This window comes from Nothoprocta perdicaria, unplaced genomic scaffold, assembly GCF_003342845.1.
Source record: "Nothoprocta perdicaria isolate Ctin4 unplaced genomic scaffold, notPer1 scaffold_10, whole genome shotgun sequence".
NCBI classification, from domain to species: domain Eukaryota; kingdom Metazoa; phylum Chordata; class Aves; order Tinamiformes; family Tinamidae; genus Nothoprocta; species Nothoprocta perdicaria.
In genome coordinates this window covers 1,129,712-1,153,916 of record NW_020454094.1, presented here as the reverse complement: position 1 = coordinate 1,153,916, position 24,205 = coordinate 1,129,712, and the positions used below count along the sequence as shown (strand labels likewise).

General features: G+C 39.7%; 2 protein-coding genes across 6 annotated transcripts in view; both read left to right on the top strand.

Annotated features, from left to right (window-relative positions):
• LOC112947626 (tetraspanin-36-like) overlaps positions 1 to 2,471 on the top strand; it is a 12,266-nt gene extending 9,795 nt beyond the window's left edge. The window contains exons 6-7 of the mRNA XM_026039751.1: positions 235 to 318; positions 1,664 to 2,471. Of these exons, the coding sequence (XP_025895536.1) occupies positions 235 to 318; positions 1,664 to 1,750 (171 nt within the window). The 3' untranslated portion in view covers positions 1,751 to 2,471. The remainder of the gene's footprint in view (positions 1 to 234; positions 319 to 1,663) is intronic.
• A 1,073-nt stretch (positions 2,472 to 3,544) lies between these two features.
• SKA1 (spindle and kinetochore associated complex subunit 1) lies at positions 3,545 to 22,279 on the top strand. Of its 5 annotated transcripts, none has more exons than XM_026038868.1 (7): positions 3,545 to 3,636; positions 4,567 to 4,663; positions 5,139 to 5,263; positions 8,025 to 8,116; positions 10,364 to 10,501; positions 15,711 to 15,880; positions 22,107 to 22,279. In XM_026038868.1, exons 2-7 carry the CDS (start codon positions 4,576 to 4,578, stop codon positions 22,160 to 22,162), a joined length of 669 nt encoding a protein of 222 aa, XP_025894653.1. In that variant the 5' UTR covers positions 3,545 to 3,636; positions 4,567 to 4,575; the 3' UTR covers positions 22,163 to 22,279. The 5 variants fall into 5 exon arrangements, with proteins under 5 accessions (XP_025894653.1, XP_025894629.1, XP_025894636.1 ...); XM_026038844.1 differs by lacking the exon at positions 22,107 to 22,279 and adding an exon at positions 20,725 to 22,036; XM_026038851.1 differs by lacking the exon at positions 22,107 to 22,279 and adding an exon at positions 20,725 to 22,036 and having other exon boundaries at positions 4,562 to 4,663.
• The last annotated feature ends 1,926 nt before the right edge of the window (positions 22,280 to 24,205 follow it).

The window sequence follows — 24,205 nt, the reverse complement described above, 5'->3', positions numbered from 1 at the left end:
TCAGTGCATCTCCCCAAGCAAGGGGAGAATGACCAGCCATCAGCTCTGGAAAGCAGGAGTGGAATCTGTCAAGTCTGCAGTGGTTGGTTAGACAGACTCGAACACGTCCTGCTTCCATTCAGTGACTGTGGTGGTTATCTTTCTCTTTATGAAAAAAAAAAAAAAAAAGACAAGCTGTCCAGCTGAATTGTCCTTTGGGTTTTGGGTTTTTTTCATTTCTTTCTTTCTTGGTAGGGCTGTGCGGGGGAGCTGGAGTCGGGGCTGCAGAGCGTACTCAGCTACGCTATGCTCGTAATCCTGGGATTTGCCATCGTAAAGGTACGGCTAAATGTTGCTATTTCTTCCCCCATGGAAAATTATACTGATCCCCACTGATGTCCTCTGACGTTTTCTTCCACCGTGTCCTTTCTTGGGATGTTAAGTAGACCCCATGCTTAACATAGTTAAGTTTTCCAATACTTAACTGGGATTTTGTAAATTACTATTCAAAGTTTGCTCTTGGACACATGCCAGTCCCAGTTAACTTAATCCCAGTTAACTTAGTCCCAGAAAACTTAATCCCAGTTAAGTTTTCCAATACTTAACTGGGATTTTGTAAATTACTATTCAAAGTTTGCTCTTGGACACATGCCAGTCAATAGGTCTATGCTTGGAAACCTGGAATCAAAATGGTCAACAAATATGACCAGGAATGAAAACAGCTGGACTATTTATAGAATTGCAAGATATGAATTAAATGAAAACAAGTAGGAAACCAAAATAAGTTGTCCTGTGGGTGAAAAACAGATTTTAAAAGTCCTGATATAAAACTTCTAATAACTGATACATCCAAGAAATGTGTACGTAGCGTTATGAAGATTTGCCCCATTTATTTCTTCTTGGTGGTTTATCATTGTACTTTTTTGCCAAATTTTGTAACCTCATCCTTATTCATAGAGATGAACATTTAATAACAGCAAAATGCCTCTCCGTTGAGTATATGTTTTTGGCTGAGCCCGTGTAGAACAATTGCTGTTTAATATCTCTTTTCTGAATTCAATGAAGAAGCAAAAATCTGTCTGCTCGGATGTCATCTCAGGATCAGGGACTTTTCTTGACTAAAATTTCCATTTCTTAATTCTGGCCCAAGAAGAGAGGTTTGTTTTTGTTGCATTATATATCATAGTATGAATTTTAAATTACTGAGAAGTTTCCATCACTTCCCTCTCCTCTGTAAAATGATCAATTTTAAACTCCCRCTAAACATCCCTTTTATTATTTCTATGATGTATCTTTCCACCATAATTTCCCCTGTGATCATCTCTTATGGTTACCATAGTGTATTCTGCTCTTTTATTTACCCATCTTATATACTTAAATATTTAATAGAATTACATGRCAAGACCAGAATAGTCACATGTTTTTACTGAAATTACTCCCATGGTAAGATACCTGGAAATTAATGTGTATGTGTAAATTAACGGGAGAATCTGGGAAAGAAAAATATGAGTTGGAGCTAGTATTCAAATGTGGCATACAAAAATCATTATCAAATAATTTTTTAATATGAAAGGCATGTTCTTGTTATGATGATAAAAGTCAAGTTAACATTGAAGTATTGGATCTGAGGGATGAAGTAGAAAGATGTAGCAAAATTAAATCTCTTATGCTCTCTCTTTTTCAGTTCTTTGCCATGCTGAGTGTCTGCGTACTCACTTGCAAGAGAGAAGACACTGGATATCAGCCTCTTTACTCGGGGGTGTTTGCTTGATAAAATGCAAAGATCCTTCCCAATGATAGAATAGATTTGTAAAGATTCATGTTAAAAGACAAGTTATGACCTTTTGGTTAAATATTTTATCTACATAAAACAGAAAGAACATAGTGTTTTGATTTGGGAAGTTTCTTGTGGGTGGTATGTGAAATGACACTCCATTTTTARTGCTGTGTAGTAGTTTATCCTGTTCATACACACTGCAGCTTCCTGTAAAGTTAATTAAAATTTACATTTGTGACTTTTTCAATGTACCAACGGATGGAATAGTAGAGTCCAGGAAGTAATCTGCTTATGCAGTTCCTTTCTGTACCCTAAAATACGCGGAGAGAATGATAATTTCTAATTACTAAATTGATTGAGAGAGCAGGAGGGATTCATTGGCTGCACAAACACCAAATTCTCCTCATGGCACGGTTAAACAGCAAAATAAATTCTTGAATAGGTGAATTGAATACTCCTTATAATTCTAGGGAGTTTCAAGTGTATCTGGTACATTTCAGGTGTATCTGGTAGCGTTTCTTTTTTTCCTTCTTGCTATGGTTATTCAGATTATTGTAGAGGGTGTTAGGGCAAGACAACACTTTGAAGCATTGTGTAAAACCTAAACCAGAAATTTGGTGTTGTCTTTTGAAGCACCTATCAAATGTGAACAAGCCCGGGTCATGAGCAGGCCTGTATTTTGGGCTTGGGGTATTACTGTTTTGGGGTTTTCTTTTTTTTTTTTTTTTTTTTTTTTTTTTTTTTTCTAAAATCTACTTACGAAGCAAGGCTTTGCATTTTTTTCCCCTTATACTGATGCTTTTGTATTTTGTGTGCAGAAAGACACACTTTCTATTTAACATGGATTTTGCAAGCATTATTCAGAGGGATACAGACTGCAAAGTGGGAGTTGCAGGAAATATTGGGTCAGTGTGATTATGTAGAAAGGGCTTTTGGACGGGTTAGTGTCAGGTCCCTGTGTCAGGGAAGATCTGGATTTTTTTTCACTGTTAAAAATATTTGGATGATACATTCCCATGCTAGATTGTTGACCAAGCAACTTAACCTAATGTCTGGCACTGATACATGAGCCTTTGTTTGCTAGTTCTAAGTCTGCTTAATATGGTAATTTCTTAGATYATCTCTTTAAAAATTACCTCTTTAAAATGATCTTTCTTTATYGCATTTCTGTGTTAATCTGTTCCTCGGTTCCTTACAAGTTTTTATGTTTTTAGGGACATCTTTTAGGGCTAAGATGTGGGGAGGGTGGAGTTTTGAGCTACTCTTGATTAGACGATTGTGGAAAAGAAGCAGCATATTTTTTTTTTCCTTTAAAGAGAGAAGCAGTGTCTCGTGTAACAAACACTTACATGTAGCTATTTAGAAACAAATAAACAAGCAAGGAGTTTGGGGTAAGCAGAAGCTSTTTTTGTTTTTCTTTATTTCTTCCCTCACCACCAACCGATGGAAGAAGGAAATGGTGATGATATTCTATAGGAGACATGCCAGCGTAAAGATGCGCGCTTTGAACGTGTTTTAATTGTTATTGAGGATTTTGTCTTCTCTTTAACACCAAAATAAAATTTATTTAACCGATTAATAAGTGCTGGTTTTGTTTGAGATGTCTCAGTCTGGGTTTCGCGTGCGTGCGTTTTGGGTGATTTAGCCCCTTTTCCGGCAAGGAAGGAGCGTTGTAACGCTCGCCCGCTCCCCTCAGCGCCGCCTTCCCCTCCTGCGCATGCGCGCCCGTTAACGGCGGCGCGTTTGAATCGGGCGGCGGTTGGGAGCGGCGCTCGGCTCTTTCCGACAGCCGTTCGGGACGGTCGTTGCTGCGGTGATATCGGGACGTACTGAACGGAGCGGAGTGTCCTTCTCGGTAAAGCCCGTATCGTCCTGCTCGCGTAAGCGATACCTTGTTATTTATATATTTATTTATTTATATTTTGTAAAGTTATAAGTACCGCGGTGCTTGCACTGGTTTAAAATTCAAGCGCAGGCGGGTATCAGCTGCGCGAAAGCTCGTTGGCTAATGAGCAGGCGACTCGCTGAATAAGTTCATTTTAGTTTTAGTTAGCTTAAAACTGAAAGCGAAATTAAAAAAAAAAAAAAGGCAAACAGAAGCTTTATTGTCAGATCGCCACTAGATGGAGCTGCGGAAATTCTAAATAATTATTAAAACAGCTCTTTAAGGCCGAGCGTTTTTACAGTACAACTGGGGAAGACACATTTCAACATTTTTTTTTCTCAGTTGTTTTCCAACAGTTTAAATACACTCACACAGGACCAAGCAGCATATAGTGATACATAGAAATATGTATCACTACACATATATACATTCTATAGTGAAGCATAGAAATATGCTTCTACCTTTCATGAGGTTTTAGAATGGAAGCATGCATTTCCSTTTCTTCTGATTACTTGTCCTTAAGCGTTGTTTAAATATTGATTGTCTGATAAGTAAAATCTCTCAGAGAGAGCTTTTCAGCAATGATTGACATAGATCCTGTTTCTTCTTTACTACAGTGAATCCCTTGGAGTAGTAAAGGCACAATGAGGTTCATGGGGTCCATTACAGTGATGTTAGACTCTGATTATTTACAGAATTTGGATATATTGCTTTGTGTAATCTAGCATCAACCRCTTTGTGTTTCCTGGTTTCATTTTGATAAATAATAGCTGCTGTATTTACAGCTCCAGCTMTGTAAAGTTCCCTTTGACTTCTTTGATAGCACAGGCTCCACTTTAAAATTCTGCTTATATGCTTTGTGTTTGCAATTAGATTTTAAGAAATGCTTTTCATTTATTTTTTTTTCCCCTCCTTGGTAGGACAGTAGAGGAATATGGCCTCYTCAGAGCTGGAAGATTTATGCTTCCACATCAACACTAAGATTTCAACTATCAAAAAGACTCTTCAATTAAGAAACATAGGTAGCAGAAACTAAGAATGGTTTTTCATTTGGTTTGGGTGTGCTGGAAATCTGTCTACCTCAAGGGGCATTGAAATAGCCATCTGGTCTGCCTGTCTGCCTCAAGCAGACTCTTTCCCCAGGAGGTCGGTACCTCTAGCTTTGCCAAGCAGAGGGTGGTCATGATGGAGAACAGGGTCCTCGTGGCCAAGTGGCTGTGGGAGCCACACTTAAGAGCTCAGTCCTCTGCCTGCRAGCTGCAGTGGTTGTAGAAACAGCTTAGTGCCCTACAGCATCATGYGAGAGGAGAGCTTATATTTCTGCAGCTGACCAGAGAATACTGCCGCTTCCCTAGAGAAGATACAGCCACTGGAAAGGACGTGGGCAATCAGACCTCATGGGAAAGGAGAGAATTTTTTTTTCCTTTGGTGGTGGTGATGATTTGGCTTTTTGGATTTTTTTTTTTTTTTTTTTTCTTAACATTCATTCCTTCCCAGGCCAAGAACCATCACTGAAATCTATGCTGAGCAAAATAGGACATGAGATGGTTCTCTTAAATGATCTCCTGAATAAAATGGAGATGGAAGTTCAACAGCAAGAAAAACTGAGGAATTTACTCAAGGTAATCTCTTTCTGCTTGTAAAATACTTACAAATTCAAAAATCTTTGAGTCCCTAGTTTCTAGATCCCAAGTGATATGTTTGGATTCAAGAGGCATCTTACATGTGAAAAAGCAACTTGGCTGCAATGGTGATGTCATGATCAGATTAGATTACTCTGTTACTGCAAATCWTGCCAGTAGGATCAGACTTGGATCAGATTGCTCTTTCTTAGTCAGGTCAGAAATAGCATTATTCGTAGAAAGAGGAACTTTCCTCTTGAATCATTTTATTCTTCTATAGAAAGAGATCTGCTGAGGTGATAGGAAGTGGACGTAATCACCCGCATGTCTGAGGCCAMAGTCAGAATTCAATTGGCACATTGTGCACTCCTTTAAATCTTGTTACTCAGATTTTTTTTTCCAGTGGGCAGCCRTTGTCACTTCTGCCATTAGCAATATATGAAATAGCTTGTCCGCATGTTGTGGTAGGCTTCAGGTAGGAGTACCTATGCTGATGCTTTTAGTGCTTTTGCAATGGTTATAATTGTATGGTTATAATATAATGRTTATAATTCTTTTATGACAACACTGTTGCATTTGCTGTTCTTAAAATTTATTGTTAGTCAAATGTGGTAGAAAAGAATTTACATGGAAGTAGTGAAAACTAAGAAAAAAATCTGGAGATACTCAGGACAGTGACAATCTACCATCATGTCAGAACTATACACTGATAAAAAATGGATCCATCATATAAACCTTCTTCTGTGCTATAGTTCTCTTTGTTGTTGTTGTTTTATCTTTTTAGTATAGTAGTTCCAGCAATGTTCATATGTATTCTTGTTGGCTTAATTACTGAAAATTAAATCTTTTTTRCAGGAGTTGCTGGCAGTAATGATAGAATGTGACTTCTTTAGGCAATTGTTTTCTTTGGAAGTGAGGATGTCGTTCCAGACTGCTGTCAGGTGGAAGGATAAACATTAGAATGAAGCAAAACTATTAAAAATTAAATAGCTGTCTCTGCAAAGCTGTAGTAAAACTCTCGGGGAAAATGATGATACGATCAGCAGCGTATATAGATGCTGAGAGCTGTCAATCTAAGAAAAAATATTTGCTGATTTTAGGATTGGGGTGTGGCATGGCTAACGTCTGTAAAATCACACAGTATGCCGCTTTGTGGCAATTCTGTGCCATTCTGCTAGTAAACTATATTTGGCTTGCTACAACTCTTAGAGCAAATGCAAGCAGAATTTGTGAGCCTGGCAGGAATCAGTGATTCATAGAAGACACATCTGCTTTGTGAGACAAAGCAAATAAAGATKATTAAAAATGGTAGTTGCTGTTCAGTAAAACATAAAAACCTGTGAAACACTGTGCTACTAGTGAAGAGTGCTGCTCAGACACATGCCTCTTGTATTTAAAAGATTTGGGTATCTTCATAATACCTTGCTGGCTATAGATAATGACGTCTGAATGGCTTCCTGTTCTCTCTTTTTGAATAAATATTTCTGCTGCTGTATTATTCCACATGTGGTGATCACAAACCTTGAGAGAATCAGAAATTATTCTCTGTAGTCCTTTGCTTTTTGCTCTTGATCTAAGTCTATATTTTTTAGCCCCAATGAGACCCTTCCCATAATACTGTTGTTTGTGTATTGATATCAATGTAGTTATAGGAATAGAAAGCTAAAGAAGTAACAATTGCCCATAAAACTTTCTTTTTCTTTTTCTTTCTTTCTTTTTTTTTTTTTTTTTTTAATAAAGCTGGTACTTCGAGCAGGCTTACTGGAAGATTAGGATTATTAAGGAACTCTCTAGCACAATTAGCACAATGAACACCTATAAAAACCAATTCCTTCTGCTCTTTGGGGAAAAGTTGACAAGTGTCACAAACTTTAACTGTAAAAATGCTAAGCATGTTGCAAGTAGTGTTGCTCACCTGAAATGATCAAGTCYTGAAGAAGACCTTGCTGTGCCTGTCAATCCCCCTGCCTTATATGCAACTGGTTTCCACATAATGGTGGTGGCAGAACCCTTCTGCAGAAGTGGGTTAGGGTGACAGGACARAGGAACAGCACAGGCGATGAGGAATCACTGCCTGAAAACATCATTGCCTTTGTGCTAAAGGACAAGAGAACTGCTTGTACCAATATAACACAGAAGCTCAACAAAGTGGACAGAGCTTGTTGGAGTTTAAGCTTAGAGTTTGCCCTGTTCTTTCTTTTCCCAAATTTAGTAGAATTATAAATCCCTTAGRCTTGAATGGAAAAACCAGGGCACTGCTTTTCAGTAGTCACATACTAACAACATTTTACTGTAATAATGCAGGTGTCTGAAAAAGGTGGTTTTATTTTTAGATTTTTGCAAAAGTTTCGGAAGCTACATGTTCAAYGAGAATATCTGCTTTAGTATGTTTTTGTATTGCCTTCATTTGTTTTCTTGAAATTACTTTTGGTAATGTAGATGAGTTTCCCAAAAGGAGAATTTCTTCTTCTTACCGTTATCATAGCCTTTTTCCCCAAACAAACCTTCTGGGGCATATTGTTGAAGATTATTACTTGCCAATTTGGTTTTCTCTGACRTTTTGAGGACGTTTGTTTTCTCATTCTTAGCTTTGCTGCTTGGTCTTCAGGAAATCAATTAGAGAACTGGGATAATGGAGAGAGAGCAAACAACACTGGTTAATCAAGTAATGAATTATTCTAGYATTGTCCTAACAGTAAACTGATTTCATTTGCATCACATTTAATAGTTTCAAATTTCTGAAGTCAAATGTTAATTTCAGGAGCTCCAGAAGTCTGCTGAGAGAGATCAAAATGAAGCACGTTGCCTCCGTGAAAATATTCCTCCCCATCTGCCTAAACCAACTGCGAGCTGGTAAGTGACACCTGAGTGTGGAGGTGGCAGAGTGCTGCAGCACTGCACAACTCTGCTCCTGTTATTGGGTATTGACTGTGAACTTCTGGTGTCTGTGAACATAGACTAATAGCTTGCTGCATACTCACCATTGCCAAATGCTGGGCAAGGAAGGAGGACCCAGGGCAACTACAGGCCAGGCAGCATCACCTCCATTCCTCAAAAAGGAATGGAACAGCTCATCCTGGCTGTTGTTTCTGAGCACATGGAGGACAAGAAGGTGCTCAGGTGTAGYCAGGATGAATTCACCAAGGGGAAATCATGCTTGACTAACCTGATCRCCTTCTRTGATGGAGTGACTGGCTGGATWGATGAGGGCAGAGCAGTGGATGTTGTCTATCTGGACTTCAGCAAGGCTTTTGACACYGTCCCTCACAGCATCCTCCTGGGCAAGCTCTGAAGGTGTGGGATAGATGAGTGGATGGTAAGGTGGATTGAGACCTGGCTGCATGGCAAAGCTCAGAGGGTGGTCATCAGTGGCACGGAGTCCAGTTGGAGGCCTGTAAGCAGTGTCCCWCAGGGGTCAGTGCTYGGCCCAGTCCTGTTCAATTTATTCCTCTCCAACCTGGATGAAGGGATGGAGTGCCCCCTCAGCAAGTTTGCTGATTATACGAAACTGGGAGGAATGGCCGCAAACTGAAGCACCAAAAGTTCCACAGGAACTTAAGGAAAAATTTCTTGACAGTAAGGGTGACAGAGCCCTGGAACAGGCTGCCCAGAGAGGTTGTGGARTCTCCTTCTCTGGAGATCTTCCAAACCTGCTTGGATGCAACCTATGTCACATACTCTAGGTGATCCTGCATGTGCAGAGGAGTTGGACTAGATGATCTTTAAAGGTCCTTTCTAACCTTAAACAATTCTGGGATTCTGTGGTATAGAATGAATCTATGGTATGATATAGAATAGTTCTCTATAAATCAGAAAGTTTCCAAAACTAAGTTTTGAGATTTCTTAGACTGGTCAGCTTTCTCTGCCCTACTGGAATTGCCTTTTGYTTTTGAGTGGTGTGAGTGTATGTCAGAAGAGGGTATCTCCCTAGGTCCTAATGTCTGGAGATGCCACCATGTGTTTCAACCCTTGTAGCTTGTCAGGAAGCAAAGCATCAGCATATTCGGATTTGTGCCCCAGTCTGTGCCCTAAGCCTAGGGGTCYTTCCAAGAGTCTGTGTTTGTGCCAGTGAAGGTCCAGCAGGTGGCACTCATTGTCCTCTTCAGTCCCCTCTGTGGACCGTGAGATGCTAGATTGGAAGAGGTGACATCGGGTGACATCCACCCACTGGATATGTGGGGTGCTGCTGTGCCATTCACTGCCTTGTGCTGTGAATGTAGCTTGAGGGTCCTGTAGCTTGAGGGCTGACACAAAGACTTGGTGTGTGTATGGTGGGGGGTTAAGGCTGTATCAAAGAATAGTACTGGCTGTTTGTGATATCTTACCTTGCCTCCCTCCCTCCCTTCCCTTTCTGTCTGTCTGTCTGTCTTTCTCTATTCTGCTGAGATTTTTACTCCATTCATGTCCTTTTATTTGATGGCAAGGTGACATTGAAATTGACCAAATGCATCCTACCCTTTGCTGTCCTGCTGCSAATAAGTGGGAGAGCAGCTGGGTGGGTAACTGACAAACAGGTCAGTTTTCAAGGTTCTAATATAAGGTTTTAGAGAAGGGGTAAATTTATAATCCCTGTTGTAATAATTCCTCAAAGTAGGAAATACCTTGGGATTTTATTGCATCTTGCCAAAGAGAATCATACAGGTTACTGGATGGTATTGAATTTATTTCAAAAGATTAATGGATGAGTTAGGCTTCCCAACATTGGGACTTGCTTCAAAGAGCTGTAAGGTATTTCAAATCTGCCTGTTAGACTGTAGCTCTATGTTCTGGCTCATCTGATAAAATGTGAGGCCTCATGTTCTGTGGAACGTAATGGTACATTGAATTCCTAACTGCTCTATGTTGGAAGCGTTTGGATTGCTTCCAATTCACCTGCTAGCAGTCTTCATTGCAGAGAAATGAAGAGCTGTAAAGTCGGCTAAAATACTGAATTTGAAAGGGATGTGGCTTTATTTTCTCGTTTTTATATCAGAAAAGATCATCCAACCTAACAGATTGTTTGGAACTTAACTTCTGTGATTGAGCAGACCTGATAACACATTGGTATTCTCCTGGTTTCTTACCTACTATTTAGACACTTAATATTCATTTACCTTACAGCATCACTGGGCTAACGGCGAAATGTGGAGAACAAACAAAAGTCACGGAACCTGAACGTGCAAAGAAATCTGCAAAAGAGCCAAGATTTATTAAAGAAGCAGCCTTAATAACTACAGAAGAATTTGAAAATGTTCCTGCGTAAGTAAGCATGGTTTTTTTGAGACCCTGTTGTGCCACTTTGGAAGGCAAACAGGTCTGGGAAGGTGAACCGAGACTGACAGACATGTTTTGAAATTWCAGAATGTTCCACAATATTAAATATCAAATAGTTCCGCAATRCAAGGACACCTGAAAATGAAGCCAATAGAGCCAATTAAGTTCTTCTTTTATGTGTATTTTGGGGAGATTGGAACTAATTAGTTAAAACTGCTTATCTGAAAAGTTAGTTTAATTTAATGGAGAAAAGCATGCTAGCTAATAGTTTAGGTTTACTTGTTTTGAGAACTGATACTAGTAAAATGAGCCATCATCTCATAAGATGAAAGATAAGCCCACATTTAAAAGAAAAAAGAAAATAATAAAGGATAATAAATGCTGTTTTAATTGTCCTGGATATTTGTGTCTGAAAAATTCCAGCTTTGAATGATCTGTTTTGATACAGGAACAGAAATCAAAGTTGTTAAAAGCAAAACTCAGCTTCTTCTGACTTTTTTTTTTTTCTTTTTTCTTTCTCCTTCCTGTCATCGGGAACTGGTTAATAAGTACCCTTGCTTAAAGGCTTCTTTGTAGGGAATAGCTTTTTCTTAAATGAGATTTTGGGGCAATGGCAAATATTTTTGCAAAAATGAGAAAATTCCWGTAATGCCTAAGGCTAAATTGTTACCTAGATTCTAAGTTTAGTCTGTGCCTTGACAACCCTTATTTCAATAAGTTTGTGGGTTTTGAGTTTTCAGAGTTCAGCTGAGCATTGTCCATTTTCTCCCACTGATTGCTCAGTCCTAAAATGAAGGAGCCTGAATGGTCTTGTATTCCTTTAGGTACTTCTTTCCTGGCAGAAGTTTGGAAAGGTGAAGCTGGAGTACTCRGGTTCTTGGCCTTTGCCTGTGCTAAGGCAAGAGTAGTAGACCTAGACCATTACAGCCAAATGTTTTAAACTCCAATTAAGGTTAGGATCTTCCCCAATAATCTCCTCAAGTGCTCTATTTTCCCTCAAGGTTTTTCACTGATGTTTGTGTTCGGAATGGGTATGGAGCTAACCAGGTGCTACTGTATTCACTTCCGGCTTATAGAAAGATTACATCTCTGACTGTTTCTCCTACTATGAAAGTATTTTTATTCAGATAGGGAAAAGWGTCTTGGTACTGAGACAGAGATTTGCATGGATTTAAATATATCCAACTACCAATGTTTTCTGTTTGTCTAGCAGTGTTGTATTATGTGACTAAAGAGTCAACTGTGCTTGCAATTTCACTTACTAATTAGTCCARTCTAAGCAGCGAATGTTTATAACTGAATCTTTCTCATTCCTACTACATTCTGTTAGAAGAATCAGAATTTAGTTCAAGTCCCAGTTCTCCTGGTCAGTCTGCACTAGTTCTCGTATAGGATCTTTTCTACCTGCTGGCAATAGTAAAAAGGAATATTGCCACTTTGTTTTCTGCAGCTGTGGTCCAGAGGCTGTTAGACTCCAATAGCGTAGTCCCTAGGCAAGTTCATCCAAAAGACTTTATAAAGCACAACAGTATGGTAGTGCAGGGGACTCCAATCCCCTAGTTCAGTATCATGGATTGGGYATCAGCCGAGAATCTCATTCTTCAGCTCTTTTCCACGCTGCTGTGGGAAGCTCCTAGCTGAAAGATCTAGATGTATTTACTACCTTTGTGCTGAATATGGATGGGAATCTAACCCAAATGTCTTTAGGGCATTAAATGGAATGTACAATCTCCAGTGACTTGATATTTTAGAACTCTGTGGCACGTATTTAACAAAACTACAGGCTGTGTTTAGGTATAGATATGGAAGTACCTTGTTCAGATAGAATATTCTCGCACAATTAAAAAAAATGCAAATTATTTTAGCCTTCAAATCTGTTCCAGAAAAGTATCTCTTCTTCTAGGAAGAAAAAAAGATATTGTACAGTAGATATCTTGGTTAACTAAAGCAGATTAAAATATGTGCCTTTATTCATTCTCAATTTGTTTTATAGGTTTTTTTTAGTGATATTTTTAGAATCTACACTTGCATTATAACATATGTCAGAAGCTAGTATCTTGGGGGAAATGTATGTTTGTTTTTATTCTAGGTATTTTTGAGGGAGCAAGGACGCTCTATTAGGATGATTATCTCTTTCTTTTTTCTGGTTTTATATTCATASTAGATCAATGTTATGCTTTTCTCTGAAGAACATATGATTGTGTTTTGATTTTCCTGCCTATGGATTGAGGTGGAAAAAATATGTTGGATTATGGTAAGGACTTTAAAAAAGAAGGGTAGATCAAAAAGAAAAAAAAGTTTCCTGTTTTAAAAGAAGTAGAATTGTGCGTTTTAAACACATATGGTTTTGGTGCAGATTTAAGATTAGTCTTAAATCTAAATTAGATGGATGAATCTTGAACTAACTAAACTAGTATGTTTTTTATTTTACTGTATGAACTGAACTAAATGTCAACACTTGTCAGGTTGTTAGCCACAGCTGGATAGAAGTATAAAAGGATCATGGAACAGCATGAGTTTGTGCTTAACTATAAGGCTCATACAGAAATAAAAACACAGACACTTTGGGCAGCATTTAGTTTTAGATGAGCTGAGTTGTGCCTTGGCTTTAACTGTTTTGGCCACATCTCTACTGACAGTGGGAACATAAATAAAGGTGGTGTTACACTTTAGACCGTAATCTGCATAGTTATAGTTTCYCCGTGACTTTATAAAAAGGATGAGGGCAACAAAGAGCAATAAATTGCAGTTAATGTATATAGGCAGAGTGCTTCCATGGTTGTTGGTTGCGTTACTAATTTGTGCAGAGTGTGACTGGGTTTCAGGGGTCATAGTGCTCCTGTTATATGAAACCTTGGTATGAATGCAGAGCGGAGGATTTATATAAAAATGACTTCACTTCCAACTTTGAATCTGGAGTTAGCAAAATATGAATGAAGTTGAAAGCTTTACTTGTGATCTAGCATTAAATGTAGATCTCTCTGCATGGTGGTTTGGATGGATCTTCTCTCAAAGGTTTCTCAAGTTCTGAAGTTTTGCGAGAGTCACTTCTCTTGGTTTGGGCTGAGCACCTCTGGGTTCAGACTTTCTTGGGTTTTAAGCAGCTTGGAGGGCAGCTTGAGCAAAAGAGCTTTGTGCAGCCTGTGTTCACTGCGTAAGGCAGAGGCTTAAGGGTCACATTGCTGATTGTGAGACGGGATAATAGGTTTAATTCTGCAAAATGCTGCTTGGCTCTTGTCTATAGTTGCTAAAGACTCTGTGGTATTTTTACTMTTGCCACACGTATTCTGATACCCATTAAAGTAAAGTTATAAGCTACACTGTATTTATAGCAGGGAAGACAATGGCCTTGACTGACTGCAAATAGTTTGGTGCAAAGTTGTTTTGAAATCACAGCAGTCGCTTTGATTCAGAGATTCTTATATATTCACTGCAGATTTTTTTGTTTGTTTTACAGTAGCAACTATTTTTAAAATCCCCAATGAGGACTTCCTTTTAGTTGTTCACTGCAGAATACCACTCCACATTCTGGTTTTAGTATATTGGTTTTAATTGATTAGCTACTTGTGTTGTATATTCTTTGCATATTTTTCAAAGATTGAAGCTTTTGCAGTCAGATTAAAATGAGGRAATAATTTCATGCTCACTGATCTCTTCAGTCTTATTGCTCTACAGCTTTTAGTCACCTGGACTGAYTGGAAAAAAAAAGACTATTTTTTTTTTAAATGAATTGTAACTTTTGTTTTCAATAGAATATTTATAACCTGCAAACTGTGCTGAACTGAATTGAAACAGCCAAGATTGATTTGTTGTAATGACTGAATGGTGATCACAGGATCATTTCAAATGAAATTATCCTCAGGACGACTCTAGCCCGACCTGCTGTTCAAAGTTGTAGGGTCGGACATAGTTGTTTAGGGCTTTAACTGCTTGTGTCTTTTAAATCTCCAAGCATGGAGACTGTGCAGGCTCTCTGGACAACCTGCTTCCTGCGGTAGAAAAGTTTTTTTCCTTATATCCAGTCTGAACCCTGTTTCGCTTTGTGCTCATTGTCTCTCATTCTCCTGCCCTGCRCCACTGGGGGATAATTCACAAATAGGGATGATCCCTTCTTTTGCTCTGCTTCCTATGCCCTTAATGCGGCCTAGGAGGCTTGTAGTTGTGTGTCAGAGCTCAGTCACTACCTGCCTTTTTTGCAGGAGTGAGTGCACTTATTCATGAGAACACTGCAGGAGTTCAGCAGGGTTTTTCCTGATGGTRCTTGTTTGTGTCCTCCTGCTTGTATTCCAGACATGTCACTGGAAAACATGCAGTAACATCTGAAAAATTACCAGAACAAATTGCTTAGATACTTTATTTAAAGTGCTAAATTTAGCCTAGGCTTTTATTGCAGTGATTTCTGGAGTTTTGTCTCGTACTTACTTTACTGTTTCAGAGTTCATTTCCATATAATTGTTCCCCAGTTGGTAGCTCTGCAATCTATTTCCTTTCCTGGAATTCATGTATTTACATTTATAAATACAGAATARCTTCACTTCTGAATATTCCACTGTACTAATATTTCTATGTTGCTTTGTTTTTTATCTTCTTGTCCTTCCTGTACCTCTAGGCTGTTGTCAGCAAATATTACTATTTTGATACTCATTATATGAAATGCTGAGAGCTCAAAAAATGATGGTGGTACTGTAGATCTTCTGTGTATATGCAGTTAAGGAGGCTGCATAGTGAAATAATAAAAACCTGATATTTCTTCAAAAAACAGAGTAATACCAGCAAGAATAAACAGAGGTGTTTTTTTTTTAATCGTACTGTTAGGCAGAAACATTTTACAAATGAATTTTTGTTTGTTTTCTCTAGTTGCTTTATTTTTCTATTTCAGTCATGTAAATGAGATGCTATAACCACGACACTTATTTCATTTTTTGAATTATTTTGGCAGGTTTTTTTTAACATTTTACTTAGACATTTTGATGTTTCATTTTCTTGGTTTAGACTTTATAGGAGTTTTTTTTTCTTCAGCATTATTAAATCATCAAAAAAAAAAAACCTCTGTTTATTCATTATCACAAAGCAGAAGGAACCATCCCTATCTAGGAAAAGCAAGTTCAGGTAGAACTTAGGAAAGAGATAAATAAACACAGAGCTTTAATTCTGAGATTTTTCTGGTTAATCATTTATTTRTTTGATTTTTCAGGTACATGAGGGGACGTTTAACATATGATCAAATTAATGCGGTTGTTCAAGACATGAACAAGGCTGTGGTTAGCAAATACAGAATCCTGCACCAGCCACTAAAATCTATGAATGCAGCTGTCAGAAATCTTTACCACAGATTCCTGGAAGAAGAAACTAAGGATACAAAAGGTACCTTTTATGTCTGTTAGCASCAAACTCGCGGAATTTGGATGTTGTTAGTGCAAGTATAAAACTACTTGAGAAGAGTTGAGATGACTTGTGGTAGTGGGTGATTTTCATGTTGTGGTTTAACCTGAAACATCACATTTTCAGAAAAGAGACAATCTGTGTGTTCTGGAAGTGGATGGAGYAGCCTAACTTGTGGGAGTGCCTGAAAACATCAGTCTTGAAAAAATTTTGGAAATCCTCCTGGGACTAATTCTCAGCTGGGAAAGAGAAAAACACAAAGCAGCCTGAAGACTTAAAAGGGCTTCCCTCCCTCCCCACGGATTGCTGAGCTCTAACTCAGCCCTCAYGCTGCTTATTCGCATTCCCTATGGAGGCACCAACAAATACTTGGGCAGCCCAAAGCAGTCAACTTTCACTCTGGCTCTATTGACTGAAAAGGGGGGCTCTCCCTTGGCATAAACTAAAGAGAATAAAAAGGAGATCCATCTCCAGATAGTATTTTAGTCCACAAAGGCTATAAATGCATGTTTTCTATGGACAACTGAATAGTCACAACTGCAGCAAAAGGACGGCTGAATAGTCACAACTGCAGCAAAAGCCCAGTTTATTCAGGTCTTTTTGTACTAGTTTAACTCATCTTCTGAGCTAGGAACAACAGAGGGATGCATGACAGGGGAAAGTGGTACCTGAAATGTCAGTATTACTCCCAAAATAATTTTAACCACTGATGCTATCCAGTGCCCAGCAGGATATTGATATCTAGATARGAATATAGATCCTGTGCCTGAAATGGTGCTGCAGCAGTTGATGAGAGGCTCGTAGTGATTGGTGTCAATAACAGTAGGCTTTGTGCCTGATCTCTGGTGCAAGAGCCTTGCCTAGATAACCTTTTAATCCTGGTGCAAGGGCTGGTAGCTCTTTCAACTCCTTTGCTGCTTCCTTGCTGCCACTTAACAGATATTTAGTTTATTTAGTACCYGCTGCAGAATTGGCATTCTTCAGCGATTGGATGGATGATGTAATCTTGTACAGGGCACTGCTTAATAGCTGCTAAAGTGGTAGAATTCAAGAACAAGGATTGTTATTTTGACTGAATAGTTTCCCCATAACTGCCTTTAGTTGCTTAATCTATTTTTACTAAAAAAAAATCACTTTCRCGGAGCGTTGTAACAAAAATTTTTTTGAATGCACAAAGCTTTAATTTAGAATTGCTGTGAATAAACGTCATAAAAATTGAAATTGCAGTTCACACAGTTTGGTTAAGGTAGAATGGACATTAGCTATTTWAAAAAATCTAAAGTTGGGATATGCAAATGATCATGCTGCAGTGGCTTTGTGGGAGAATGGCTTAAGATCTGTGTCTTAAGAGGTTGTCCTGTCTCTAGAAGCATCAGGGAGCAAAATAAGAGCAAAATGCCTCTGTCTCAATTTACAAGCTGGTTGTATCTTACAAGTTCCTTTTCCCAAAGATAAGTGCCTATCCAGTATTAGAATTTACTCTTGGACCTTCCTTTCCTTTTGAGTGCATGTATGTAATGTATGCCAGGAAGAAGAGTGCTATCCGTGTCTTGCTTGGAAATGCCCTTGGAAGGCCCTTAGGTTTCCAAGCTCAGGCACAGTGTGGAGCAAGCACTCTTGTGTCTCACAGAAACAGAGCTCTTAGACATCTCCTTGATCTCTGCTTCTTCATTTCTATTCTTAATAGAATGTTGTCTTAGGTTATACTRAAACTTTTCTTTATCTTAGGTTTTCCTCTGATCGAATTTATCTCTATTATGTTATCATGCCTTAAAATCCAGGAGCTAAGAATGTTAGATGTGGGTCACGTGCAAGGACGGAACTCTGGAACCGTGGGCATGCCTACCATGTTTTTTATTTTGAGCGCTACAGGACAAACTTGCAGGTGAAATAAATGTTGTAAAGAGCTTTAAATGTATAACAAAAACATACAACTAGAGCACTTCATGTGACCAGCCTCAGATTTGGACTCAGGTAGAGTTCACTTAGACAAGTTTTGCCTCATTCTAGCAATGTATCTTATTAAAGAAAAATTTATTGAAATATTTGTTTCACTTTCAAAAACAGCTGAACTTTGGACTCTGCGGACACTATTTTGATACTATTATCAGAGAGGAAAAGGTGGGTCAAAACCACAGAAGGAATTCCTGGGTGGAAACAAATGTCAAAATGTTAAGTTTGTTCTATGGAGCCATGAAAACAGCAGAGCTGAAGGAGCACCTAGCTCTGGGTCCTGGCAACCCTTCAGATCCAGTATTGGTGTTTGTGGTGCTGTAATGACTCAGGATGACCCTGGGACTCTAAAGTTTTACTGTGTAAACAGGTGGCCTTTTGGTAAACAAGAAGTGTACCATCCTGCTAAAGGCAGGAACTAATAGATAGTCCAAGGTGCTGGCAGAAAAGAACTCTATTTCGGAGAGATGTGGTGGTCTGCAAGCTACTTGTCTAGTTTTTAGGTGCTGTCACTCTGCAGCTTTGAGTATTGTAGGTTTGGGGATTTGACTGTCATCATCCCCAGAGAAGTAGTTAGGAGTTTGGCCTCATGGCTGTAGGAGAGAGGTTAAATGCTAAAATCATCCTTCCAACACTGTTTAGTTGGTGCTGTGGTCCTTGGGAGTATTGGTTGCAATGAGAGTACCACCAGTTAGAGAATTTTCTGTCAGATAATGCTTCTCTGGGTGTGTAAAAACTGAGCTTTTAATTCCTTCAAGTACCTGAAAGCTGTTCTTCATTTTCTGGTTTATGTTGGAAAGTTCAGTTACGAAACTAGGACATTCAGCATCTGAGAGGTTGCTTTTCTTGTGTGACTAATCATCTAGAAAGTCCAGAGAGAGCTCTGGCAGCCTGTCAGACAGTTATTTGACCTGCACAAAATGATTAAGTGTCTTTAGCCATTGCATTTTTTGGGATGAGGTTGTGCAGTCATTGATTTGTTTGCTTAAATTTCTCCTGTGAGTGTGTGTTTAGGATTCCCACTATTCCACAGACTGGGCTGGCTGCCAATTGACCTGTTTCTCCGATTTCCAGATGAGAAAAGATGCTGTCTAGYTTGTCAAGGTGACTTCCCACTGAGTGAGGTGACTTAGTGAGTTAGTTTAGTTGCTTATTTAGTGCAGGGAGTTGCTATTTCCAGGCAAACCATAACCCTTTGGCCAGCTCTGCTTTTGGAATGAATGACACCTGGGTATGCTCAGTTGTGACATGTTCCAGTTTGACTCTCTGTGAGCAAGGTGGTATGACCCCGAGCCCTTTGGTAGGCATCTAGTGCATCGCATTAATGGATGTACCTTGAGAATGGAGTATGTCCCGTTAGACATATCCCGAGATGAGCAGGGTGAGATTTAAAATAATACTTAAAAGCACAAGCTCACTTGTAAAGAAGGAATATTTCTTGTTATCTGTTAACTTATCTAGGCTGATGCTGCCTCTGCCTTATTCCTGGGTAAAAGGAAAAGAAGGAAGGTTGTTACTCTCCTTTTTCCAAGCTAGGGCACGTTTAGCCATGCTACCTTGTTTTTTTCTTTTTACAAAAGCAGAAATTATGGTCCTGTGGAAGAATACCTCATTTCCTGCTACTTACTCTCCTTAAAAATAGTTATCTGTTTCTTTGTGATACCTTAATTAGCACTTTCCCTAGTTTCAGATTGCTTTTCCTTGTTACAGTTTTGTGAAGATGCATGGTTAAAACTTTATAAAGTTACAGGAAGTATTAAATGAATAGCCATTTCACTAGATCTATAATTACTTCTCCTCTACAACTATAAGAACTGAATATAAAATCACAGAGAGTGAAATTAGGAAGAGAGAGCTTGGAATAATTCCTTCCTTTGTGTGGTGTATGCTGTYAGCTTGGGGGGACTTTCTCCTGGGATTCCTGCAGTCTGTTGCAGTGCTCTAGCTCCAGTGCAAGTCCTGGGTTCTTAAAAGCACTCAATAATGAGAGCAGAGGGATTGCCAGCTCTGCTGGAGGACCTTTCTTTTGCTATTGTCTTAGATATAGGATGCTGTTCAGATGGCTATTTTTTTTTCCTCACATTGTCTTTATAGATAAGATGTTATTGTTCCACAGATCAGGTAGCAGGCAAGGGGAGGGTAGCAGCGCAGCTTTGATGTGTGCCAGACTCTGTCCTTGGGCTGCAAAGGAGCAGCTCTACAACTTGTGTATGCTGTGAGACCATCATCAGGACACATGTTATTTTGGAGACCCTCCAAGCAATTACTTCAGATTCAAGTCATGCTGCAACTGAACTCTGTTCCATCACTGAAACACTCAATTTGTTCCCCGTTGAATTACTTTGTGAAGTTGTGCTGTGATCCTTAAAAAAACCCTGAGTTTTCTTTAGCTCAGGTCRGTGCTCAGGGTGGTACCAAGACTGCAGTACTTATGAGCAAGCACTGAAAGAGAGCCTGATGGCAGCTCATCATTGAGGCTCTTTCTGACGTGCTCTCTATTTGCTCTTCCCTGTCCCCATCCCGTAGTGGCMCAGCACCCTATGCCTTCTCTCTTGTGTTGGTTTCGGATCCGCCCTGGGCTTTGCACCCYTGTAGAGAAGCATGGGTTGCTTGAGAGGCTTCAGCAGATGAAGTTGACTACAATCAGCCTCACTTGAAGGGAGTCTGCAGGCAGAGCAGGTTCATTGTGCTTAATATAAAGGCTAGAAATCCTTGGTTTTGATGACAAATTTAGGGTACAGCTCTTGAGATGGTGAGGCCAATCTACAGCTGCCTGTGTTTTCATTAGTGTGGCGTTGTTAGAAACCGGATTGTTACTTTTGAAGTGTCAAATGTATCCTACACCATAATTAAGGTCACTTTTTGTTTTCCAGGTGAGTTCTTTATCGTGGAGGCTGATATAAAAGAGTTCACGCAGCTGAAGGTGGACAAGCGCTTCCACAGCATCCTCAACATCCTGCGCCACTGCCAGCGGCTGAGGGAAGTCCGAGGCTCCCGACTCGTCCGCTATGTCATCTGCTAGCAAGCGCCTCGGGCTCTGCCGCGCGGATACGGAGGGCTGAAGCTTGAGGCGCAACACGTTACCTTGTCCCCTGAGACACTGGGCAGAGGGGAATTTTCATTCATCCTTTTTTCTTTTTTCCCTAAAAGGAATAGTGCAAAATTTGCTCATCTTATTCTAAATTATTAGAAATATTAAATGACCTTGAAGTATTTGAGTCCTGTGCTGAAAACCTGAGAGAAACTGCCATCCGTTGGTGAATTACAAAATCAAAACAGGCAGTTGACACCTGTGGCTACAGGTGGTTTTAATCCCATTTTCAGGCCAGTACTCAAAGTCTGCAGGCTAATGTTCCTTTTGTGTTTATGAGGGAGAGAATGTATTTGAAACTGCTGCTACTCAAAGGAAGCGTTTGTGTGGGTAATTTCTTCTTTCCTCCCTTATGCCTCAACCCAATTTCCAGATTTCCTTTCCTTAATCTTTTCCTTTTTATCCTAAGTGTATGTTTTGAAATTTTCTGCATCTCATGAACAGGAAGATCTGAGGTAGTTTAAACATTTCCACACTGATGTTGTGATACTCATATGGCTCTTGTACTTGCTCATACAGATGGATTTTTTGCTCAATGTTGTCCCACCAGAAGTGAAACAGAACAGTGAATTTTAAGTGAAAATGTYGACTTTGAAAACACTGGTTAAACTCTTTAATAGTTTTTATTACAGAAGATTTTTCTTTTGAAGATCTTATTAGTGTGGAGACTTCTAGAGAGGAAAGATTGTGATAAATTTCAGCTCTGCAAGTAATCGAAACTGCTTAGACATGAGAAGTTGTGGGGTTTTTTTCTTCCAAAGCATGAGCTTGAGCTGGTTAGTAATGACAATAGGTACATCTCAAATACCTTGTGGCCAGCAATAACGCAAATGAACAAAGGAGCTTGAATGAACTATGAACCTTTTCACTAAAGGAGATTTGGACAAGTGTTAAATAAACCTGGGTTCCTGGAGTTTATTTTCTTTTTTTTATGTTTTGCTCTGGGATGCTGAGATATATGCCAGTACTATGCAGAGACCACTGGTTGTGTTCCACGTTCAATAAACACACAGCATAACAGGAAGAAGTGCAAAATCTGAATTTTGGTTTCTATAGTTGTCAGTCTGGTCCATCTGTTACTTTCTACAAAGTTTATTTTACATCAGATAAAATAGATTTGTATCCATGGACCATCAGGCCMGTTTTGCTTTATTTTTTTCCCAGCTTCACAAACTGAAGGTAATTCCATGGCCTACTTGTCCAAAGAGTCTTTGCCTTAACCAGCATGTTACTGTGTGAGAAGGTGAAGCCCCTTCGGCAGACCTGAATTTGAAATTTGAGGCAGGACCTGTGCTAAAATGAGCTGATGAACAAGCTGCTGACACAGCGCAGCCCCAGGCAAAGGCGAAGGCTTTGTCTGCGCTCTGTTGTCAAAAGCCTCTCGGCTGCCATTCCCTGCTTTGTCTGCTGTTTTTCATCCAAAATCCTTGGATGTGTTTGGCCGGAAGAGAAAAATGGATAACTAAGGGCCTTGTATTCTTTGTGCTCTTTAGACTCTTTCATACTGAACTCAAGGCCTTTTATTTAATAAAAAGAAATCTCTTCACAAAGCAGTTGCACTGGTTTGCCGTTTATTTCATGTTTATATTTGGAATTTCCCGAGCGTGCCCCAGACTGTCCTGCAGCCACTATCTATTCTTCTCTCTCCTTCCTTCATTGGACTCATCTGTCCAGCCTGCGCTGCACAGAGATCCTGTAGCTTGGGGTGTCAATAGAGAATGTAGCTGGTTATGGAGCTATTTCAGTAATTTACAGTATGCTAGTCTCTTTTCTTGGGGATTTGCTGTACGGTTAAATCCTTTTGGCATCAGTGCAGCCTACCTGCTGTTTCTAAAACAGGTGAGTCCAGCTCAGACCAGCTGGCAATGTCACTGCGTCACCACAACGCAAAGGCTGAGGTCTCTCAGAACTTTCTCTTTTTTGTTGTTGTTGAGGTTTTTTTTGGGGGTACTCGGTTTGGTCTTGRTAAACTTGCTAAATTTTTTTTCTCCTGCCTGTAATTTCTTTTAGTGTTTCATTGTGGTTATTGCATGGTTTGTGATTAATTAGATGTTGGTTAACAGCTTCCAGTCTGTTACTATGGAGTTTTTAATTTTCTAAACTATTTTCCCTTGGGCACATTCTCGCAGCTGTGCTCGGTATGCGCAGCCCCCTCTCCCGGCTTTGTTTTTGCYGTTGCTTTCCTAGGAAGAGGAATCGCCCCAGCTTTGTGGTGCTCCCGATGCCCTTGCCCCTTCCTTCCTTAAGCAGCTGATGCTGCCTGGGGAGCTGCAAAGGGTGCTGCTGTCCCCATTTCAGGTTCTCCTGATGGCTCCTTAGTGTTTCCATAATGTTTGGGACAGCGTCCATGCCGGATCACCTCAGAACATTGCAGCCCAACTCCTTCTAGGATATTTTGCTGCTTTCTTTGCCTGGTGCCTCCCTGTAGCTTTCACCACCAAGCAATGGGCGCTAGTGCTGAGTATCAGTGAGTGTTTGAAGGTCCTGCCTGATGGTTTAATGAAATACTCCTCAAAATGTAGCTGCCTTGGAGCTTTCCAGTGCTAACCCGTGCTCTTGCAAATGTGAGCTTTTCTAATACTTAAACTTTCTAAAACCAAGAAGTAAAACTGAGGTAGCACCAATCTAATTACCTGATATGTGAGAAAAAGCGAATGTTCTTCCAACAGCCTTAGCTCTGTTCTTGCTTTCACACTTACTACTGCCTTCTACACAGTGGGAATTGCGAGGGAGAGGAGCAGCAGTCAGTGAGCAAAATCACCTCCATGCATTCGTCCAGGCAAAACGAGGGGCATAACGTTGGAGAGATGGAGCCCGATACGGCGTGCCCAATGTCTTGGGCAGAGGCAAGAAGAAACCTGCCGCACTTGGCCTTGCCCGCTGCCCTGGGTATGGAGGAATTTGAGGTAAAGGAGCAGTACAGAGAACCTCTGACAGATAAAACCTCTGYTTTCTTCAAGCTGAGAGAGGCTTCCTGCCGTTGCAGTTGTGTCGAGGGATCCTGTGGGATCCGCGAGCCCCTGGGTGCCAGGCTTTGCTATACAAGGTAGCCTTGCGGTCCGAACCACAGGATGCACTGATTTAAAAACAAAGGGATTTAAATAATAAAGCAGGAAACTGTGGTTCAAATAATCTATTTTTAACCCAGTTTTGCATTTATAGATGGTATTTTTTCCCTTGAACACTGATTTTTAATGGGAYTCATCCATTAAGGCACATTGCAGATAAAAATGAAAATATGTTATATTTGGAGGGTTTTTTTG